This window comes from Coenobita brevimanus, chromosome 92, assembly GCF_032717465.1.
Source record: "Coenobita brevimanus isolate Jiangsu-jjx chromosome 92, ASM3271746v2, whole genome shotgun sequence".
In the NCBI taxonomy this organism is placed as follows: Eukaryota; Metazoa; Arthropoda; class Malacostraca; order Decapoda; family Coenobitidae; genus Coenobita; species Coenobita brevimanus.
In genome coordinates, this window is record NC_137045.1 from 13,053,633 (window position 1) to 13,062,198 (window position 8,566).

General features: G+C 41.8%; 1 protein-coding gene across 1 annotated transcript in view; it reads left to right on the forward strand.

The window, feature by feature from the left end:
• Positions 1–247: 247 nt before the first annotated feature.
• Positions 248–8,566, forward strand: part of LOC145412087 (hemicentin-2-like) — a 58,185-nt gene continuing 49,866 nt past the window's right edge. Inside the window, exons 1-2 of the mRNA XM_080282003.1 lie at positions 248–261; positions 1,922–2,022. Coding sequence (XP_080138129.1) covers positions 248–261; positions 1,922–2,022 — 115 coding nt within the window. The remainder of the gene's footprint in view (positions 262–1,921; positions 2,023–8,566) is intronic.

Here is an 8,566-nt window from a genome sequence, read left to right on the forward strand (position 1 = left end):
ACATCACTTTGTTGCAGGGATGAATAATAAGGCTCTGAACTCCTACAGTATTCCTTCCCCCACCTACCCCGCTTTCCACCTATTCCTCCCCCCACCCACCCCACATTCCACCTATTCCTCCCGCCACTCACCCCACATTCCACCTATTCCTCCCGCCATTCACCCCAATTCCCACGCACTCTAACCCCCACGCCCACCCCTATGGTCTCGCACGAACCAAATAGAAAAGTTGAATACACTAGTAATCATGGCAGAGAATGGGTATTGAATAAGGTTGTGACTCTTCTCCCTGCTCCTCCGTCCCTCCCGTCCCTCATGGTCTTGCATACTCCCTCCTCCTTCCAGTTTCTCTCCCTTCCTTTCTCCTTTCCTTCTCCATGGTCTTGCAATACCCCTCCTCCCTCCAGTTCCTCTCCCTTCCCCTCCCTGCCCCCCACAACACACACAAACTGGCCGCCTCAGTGCTGGTGGTGACGCCAAGATGGGAGGGTGTGTGTCAGTGCTCCCTCTCTGACTCCTGGCCCGCTGCTCCTGCCCTCCTCGTCTCCGTAAACATCCAGACAATCGTAACTTCTGGTGTGGTTTTCGGTTATCTTAAGCTGATTGTACGAACTTACTGTAAACATCTGCACAATTTTAATCATCGTGGTGTTTTTTCGACTATTTTACGCCCACTATACGAACTGATAACACGCTTCCTTACAGTCATATCTCTGTGGTGTGGCTATCGGCTGTCTTAATGATGTTGCATTTCCCTGTAAGCTTAGAGTCCGTGGAGTGTTTTTGTCCACCTCACGCAAACTGCACGAACTGATATATATTGTTGTGGCGTTCAGTGTCTGATGAACATTACGAACTAATATGGTATCTGCTCACTACACATGATAAACAAATCGAACTACGACAATATACTTTGATACGAGGTTGAGTTAGTATACAGGACAGACAATAATAACAAAATGACTCTGTGATGGTTCTTAGTCAGGTTACAGGATAATCAATAGAAACCAGTATACTGAGTTTTGGTATCATGCAATAATAACTTACACGCCGTGTAAATTACTCTGTCGTTTGATGTTGCTGAGCCAGTAATATGAACTAAAAATAAACTTTGTGATCTGACCTTGATAAGTCTGCGGTTGACGTTTAATGGACATAACGATACAAGTGATAAACTGTGTGATATGATGTCCCAGAGTCCAAGGCACAGGTGATCATACAGAACAATATGACAGACTTTAAGAAATAATAATCTGCGATCTTATACGCTTAGTAATCTAATGCCAAAAATGCAGAGGCATGAATATTTAGGAGAATAAATGGTAAATAAACTGCTTTATGGACAGACTTGCTTGGCGATCTCGTGCGACAAGAAAACTCCACCTGTTGTCGGCAATAAACTCTAGTGTTGGCAATCGCGTTAATTAATCCAACTCACACTGACGGGGGAAAGGACACACGTTTCGTCACCTTTAATTAGGAATCGTACTGCGTTTCTTAGCCTATTACAGTACTGAAGCTGAACTACTCTTTCCAAATTCAGTACTTAACAGGACACATTCTTCCAACAAACGTCCTAAAAAAGACCCACATTTCCAAAAAAGGGTGCTGAAAAAAAACAGACTCATTTTCCAACAAGTGTTTAACTGGGACTCACATTTCCATCAAAAGTACTAAACCTGGAACCGTATATGTAAGAAGAGTGCTGGAGAAAGACTCATTTTGCCAACAACAGCGTTAAACTGGGACTCACATTTCCAACAATTGTACTATACCAGGATCCACATTTCCAGTAAGAGTGCTGAAGAAGGACTATTTTTCCAGCGCGTGTTGAACCAGGAATCACATTTCCAACAACAGTACTAAACCAAGAGCCACATTTCCAACAATAGTACTAAACCAAGACCCACATTTCCAACAGTATCACTAAGGAAGGAGTTACTGTATCATCCACCACCACCATGACCCCCACCACCGGCCTCCTGCTGGTGCTTACCCTCCTCCACCACACCCCCGCCCTGGGTAAGTAATTAGTTCACTTGGGGTCGTAGTCTTACTGGATTAGGAACTTCGCACCTCTTCTATGGCGATTCCTTTTCCTTATTACACCTTCCTCCTCCCTTTCATGCTAATCATGACTACTTTATCGGTTTATTTTTCATACTGCATCTTACTGCTCTCTTGTATATATATAATTTAAGACTGTAATACCGCCACAGATTACAAAAATAAACATATACGATTATTAACACATCGTACACAGAAACACACTGGAAATGAAAACTGACTGAGAGCCTCCTGGTCAAACGAAAGTAATTCACCTTGACAAGCCGCACACCTCTTTGATGAATGCAAGTCATTTTACTCTAACTTTGCCTGAAATTGCCATCTCTCCTACTTAAATGCTGAGCCGTAACAATATATTAACACTAGATTATGATGGCAGTCACGAAAAAGTGCTATGGAAAGGATGAAGAGCCGTAGCAATGTCTTTTTCTGTCACTGACCTCTGTGAAATATGCTGCAAAAAATGAGAATCTGGGCCAAGTTTGTGTTAAAAAAAAATAAATAAATAACATCTTCATTCCACTGTCATAAATACAGCCGATGGGGGAGTCTCCACTCCTAAAAAGTTGTTGGAGAGACTTGAATGCAGTGAAGGTATGTTTTCTTTAATCACTGCGCTCCAACCCCTTCAGTGTGATGACGTCTTTATTCATTCAGCTTGTGTGACACATCTCGAGCTGTACGTACAGTATCTGATATTGTCCTCATAACCCCTACAATACGATAGGTCCTTCCTAGGCTAAACGAAATAGTCAGGATGTAGCAAGAATACACTAAAACGAGACTTCATCGTACCGGATACTGAAATGATTTGGTGAGTCTAGTGAGTAGCTAATAAATAAATTCACAGCCTATTTACCTGGACACTCTGCTGACATTCTCATACTCCTACCATTTCCTAAAGCAGGGTCCCACACACCCGATGATGATGATAATGACAACAGCAGAGGAAGGACAAAAACCTGGGCCACGTCAGGGTAAAAGGACTCTTGTGGGTCTGGTCAACGTTTCAATTTAATCTCCAGCTCAGATTAGTTTCAGTGCCCCCTACATAAGCCTGTGAAAGGGTTAGTGAAACGCCTGGGTGAAACTGAAGGGAGGAGAGATGGAGGGTAGAGTCGTTATGGAGAATGAGATATGCCTTCCAATCCGAAAATCCTAATTGGGTAGGTGTGTGTGTGTGTGTGTGTGTGTGTGTGTGTGTGTGTGTGTGTGTGTGTGTGTGTGTGTGTGTGTGTGTGTGTGTGTGTGAAAGAGAGAGTAAAACAAAGGAGAGATAAATGGAAGATTAGAAGAGATACGAGAAAGGGAGAAGGGAAAACTAGTGAAAGCTAAAAGAAAGTGAAAAAGAAAGGGAGGGAGAAAGAGGAGAGAAACTGAAAACTTTGAGAGCTCGAAGGGGAGGCAAGAAAAAGGAGAAAAGAACAGAATACGAGAGAGAGAGAGAGAGAGAGAGAGAGAGAGAGAGAGAGAGAGAGAGATGCAGGAAGAAAAACATTGTAGTCAGTTAAATATTGTGAAAGATGGAAAGAACGAGACAATAATAAGGGAATGTGTAAATGACGAAGGAAAATAATTGTGAAAAGGAAATAATCATCATCATCATCATCATCATCATCATCATCATCATCATCATCTAATATTAGTATCAACCAAATCTTGTTCAAACTATCTTAAACGGGACGACAAGAATCACACACACACACACACACACACACACACACGCAATCAGAGTACCCAGTTATTCACCACCACAACTAAATAAATACCCAAATTTTTTTTTTTCCCCGAGACAAAACATTTTCGAATATCATGCCAAATCCCATTCACAAAAAATCCCCCCCCCCACCTTCCTCTCTGAATATGGACGAAAATCCAAAATGGTGGGATATGATTAACTTTCCTTCCCTACACCACTTTTTAATCAGATTTTTTCATAGTTCCTCTTTTATCGCTTGCTATTTTTTTCGTTTTAAAAAAATTGTGTGTGTGTGTGTGTGTGTGTGTGTGTGTGTGTGTGTGTGTGTGTGTGTGTGTGTGTGTGTGTGTGTGTGTGTGTGTGTGTGTGTGTGTGTGTGTGTCTGTCTGTCTGTCTGTCTGTCTGTCTGTGTATTTCTGGGGGTGAGTGTGTGTGTGGGGGGGGGGAAGGATGAGTGAGTGAGTGAGTGAGTGAGTGAGTGTGTCAGTCAGCCAGTCAGTCAGTCAGTCTTATCTATATTTTTTCTTTCGATCATCTAATTCTAAAATATTCTCTCTCTCTCTCTCTCTCTCTCTCTCTCTGCTACATTTTTTCTTCCGCCCTCTGTCCTCCCTCTCTCTTTTATCGTCGCTCTCTACTTCTCCCCTCTCTCCTCCCTCTTCTTCCCTCCTTTCTCCCCTTCCATCCCTCCATCTCTCCCCCTCCTCCGTATCTCTCCACCTCTTCACTTTCCATTCTCTCTCTCTCTCTCTCTCTCTCTCTCTCTTTTCTCTATCTCCCTATTCTCCCCATCTCCTCTCCTTCCTTTTTATTTCACTTTCCATTCAACATTCACCATCCTTCGGCCTCTCTTCCAACTTTACCTCTCTCCACTCTCCCCTCTCTCCCCCACTCCTCTCCCCCTCCCCCTCTCGCTGTACGCGCCTGTCATCATCGTGAAAAACGGATGAGCGAACCAGGGAGAGAAAAAATGCCTAGAAAACTACTTTAAAATGGAAAAGTGTGGGGAGTGTGAAGAACGGGTGCTGAATACCAAGTGATTCCCTGCCTACCTCCGTCACACATCTACATCCTCTCTCTCTCTCTCTCTCTCTCTCTCTCTCTCTCTCTCTCTCTCTCCAGACTTCCCGAACTTGCCTGGGTATTGAGAACTTTCACTGACCTCACCGCACCACCGGGCTTTATGTAATGGAACTAAAATAAATCAAATGAATAAAGAAATGAAATATAAAATGAAAATGCCCTAATGGGAATAACCACTTCAGCACATGGACGCAGTACATTTTTTATTTTCAGTTTTAAAAGCAACATATTGCTGTGAAAGATTTGGAAGCAGTATTCATTAATTCCTTTACCACCATGACGCCTTTCTTATTATCTGTCTTCATTAGACTTAAGGAAGACCTCTAGAATTATGGCGAGGTTCAGTTTAGGAGAGAACGCTGGTAATGAAGGGGTTCATGAAGGCTAAATCTTATCCACATAGTTTGAAATGCCTCTAGATACATAATAAATAAATAAATCATGCTTCGTTCTTGGGATTTATTGGTGTTGTTGTAGTAAAAAAATCCCACTCCATTTCTGAGACCCTTAAATTACAAAGAGATATTCCTACCCTTCCAACCTGTATAAACATTACAGATTAGTTTAGCCAGATGCCATAATATTCCCTCGTTATATAAAGACACGGTAAAGAACCTTCCAAGTGCAACTGTAACATCCAAAACTTTGACATGTAGATAAAGTAATGCAACTTTTGATCCTACAGTTGTGACCTTTGACCTACCATCTTCAGTGTCAACAAGAAAGACATCAAAAGTCAGGGGTTACACTGGCAATAAACTTTCTTCACACTATCTCAAATGGTTTTCTATTTTTGCCACTGCATAGCTAACTTCAACTCCTGCTGTTCTCTCTCTCTCTCTCTCTCTCTCTCTCTCTCTCTCTCTCTCTCTTTCAGTGTATGTGGGTGTTTGTGTAAGCGCGCGCGCGCATGTGTGTGTGTGTGTGTGTGTGTGTGTGTGTGTGTGTGTGTGTGTGTGTGTGTGTGTGTGTGTGTGTGTGTGTGTGTGTTTTCTTTCATTTTTTTTTATCTGACGTGTGGCCATACTTGTCGGATCCATATCAATGTTTTGTCGGTTTCACATGAAGTTGGGTAAAATCTGCACTTTTGCTTTTGCGCTCACTCAAGGCTGCAGCACAAGAACTAGCCTCTCCAAGTAATCAGTCAAATTCTTGGAAGGAGAACGTGGCGCTGAAAGAAACCCTACAAGAGGAAAGGAGGACAGGAAGAGGGAAAACGAGGGGAAGAGAGGGAAGACGATGAGAGGGGGAGCGAGAGGCAGAGAGAGGGGGAAGGGAGATGAGGAGGAGGCATGGGAAGAGGGAGAGAGGAAATGAAGACGGAACAGGAAAAGAGGAGGAGATTATAGGAAAAGGGAGAAAAGGAAATGGGAGAGAGAATGGCGCAAGAAAAGCAGGGAAAGAGGAAGGGGGAAAAGAAGATGGGGGGAAGAAGGAGGACGTTGACGAGGTGAGCAGAAGGGTGGAGAAGTGGGGAAAAAGAGAGGGGGAAAGGGGAGGGAAGGGGACAAAACAGGAGCAGGGGGATGACCATAAGACTTGGGCTAGATCCCCTTTACCAGCCTGTTTGTTCGATATCCACAACTGAAAATACTTACAACATATTTGGACGGTTGGGTACCATGGTCTGAAGAAATGTTTTGGGGGCTTTCCTTATCAGTCAGTAACGCCAAAGACAGATAACATTTTTGTATTTTTAAAACTAATCTGTCTGCTTCTCTAATCTTTTCAGTACCCTTTGGCGAACTGAACTGAATCTGTTCATTCATTCATCCATATCTATCTATCTATCTATCTAAACACACACACACACACACACACACACACACACACACACACACACACACACACACATACATAAATACATGCATACATCCTACACACTCCACACCTACACAAATACACATCCACACACTCGTTGTCCAAAAATACCAAGCCACATCAATCACTAAGCCTCTCTGCTCACTCATTCAATTAACCAGCATCACAGGTCACTTCATAAGTATAAAACCCTTATTAATATTATTCCATTCTTTTTGTATTTTTATTCATCTTTTACACACGAAATCTTATTACTCTGATTCACATGGGATAAATTACACTTTTAACTGCAATGGCGGTTTCTTTACACTATTCTTGCCATTTTTTTTTTTTTTTTTTTAAGATGCTGAAAACTAGGGGAGTTAGATACATCCTTCCTTGATCTCTCCAAAAGAGAAATTTTTCCAAGTTAAATATAATTCTCTGGGGGCACCGAGAATAAATTAAACCCATAAATTTTAGGTGATTATATATATGAAATCCTATTAGTGAGATTCGCAGGAGGGCAGTTAATTAAAATGTCAAGGCTTAGGTGATAATTAACTTCTTCTTTATGAATGGTCACCTACAGGCAAAATAAAAACGTATAATTGTGGCAAGAAAACATAATACATAAATAAATACACAAGTAAATATATGTCAATAAAAAATAAATAAATGACAGCATCGTACAGAAAGCGATATTGCAAGTTATATCTAACTCTTTCACTACGATAACTCTCCCCAAAACTGACCAAGATCCTGTTTCAGTAATAACCAAACAAAATGAAAATGACTCCATTGTACAGACGAGTGGAAACTATGAAAGGAAATGGATAATAAAAGGACTGAAGCTAGAAATGTCTTTGGCCGGGTGCCAGAAAGAATGGTAAAGGCATGAACTGGAAGGATCACTGAACTTACAACAATTTTTTTTTTTTTAAGAGATTTAGCACAATGCCGGACACAGGCATACGTGCACATACTTTACGGTTAAGTTAATGGGTAACTTCTGGAGGCAAACTTCTTGTGATGAACAGCGCTAAAGCATGGATTATTTTCTACTCAGAAAGGTAGAGCAAGAATTTTTGGCACTGGTATGGTGAAGCAAGGCTTATTGTTGCTAGTAAGGTAGAGCAAGTTTTTTTTTTTTTCTTGGCATCAATTGAGCAGAGCAAGGATTTTTTTTATTAGTAGTGTGGAACAAGGCTTTTTTTTATTATTAAGGTAGAGCAACGATTTTTGGCATCAGCAGGGGAGAGTAAGGATACTTAGGCATTAGTAAGGCATAGCATGAGGGTCTGAGAAACGAATGAATGCTTTAAAGCTAATAGAATAAACTTTAGTACTTGGGGCTGCATGGTCAAAGAGTTCTCAGCTAGGGAAGTATTAAGGCCGCTTTCGTAGCTGACTCTTCTGCATCTAGGCGAAAATAAGCCCTAACATGGTAAGCTTCAATGGGGATATATGGAACTTACTAAAGATTTCATGGTAACTTTTCTTACAGTACTCATACAAATGGCTCGTGCACTCACCAACGTCATGGCCAAAGGTGACTGTGGAAGCAGTAAATAAAAGCTAAAATATCAGGGTCTGTATCTGTGGGAGCGGTCACTAGTCACCCAGTAATTCCACAAGAACTCAAGCATCCAAGTTCCAGAATAAATATGAGGCTAAATGATCCTGTGTACGTTCACGCAGCAGCCACTTCTGACTTGAAAATGATTATAGAAAAAGCCAATGGATACACAAACAGGGTTGCTGTCAGTAATCCCGATCAGCTAGGTTTCGGGAGGAGAGAGCAGGTAATACGTGGAGAAGGAAAGACAAGAGTTCTGCAAAGGTGAAATGAAAGGAGATGTGTCAACGGCAGAAGTAACTAGTGGAGAGTTAGTTAGACAGCTGGGGTGCAGGACA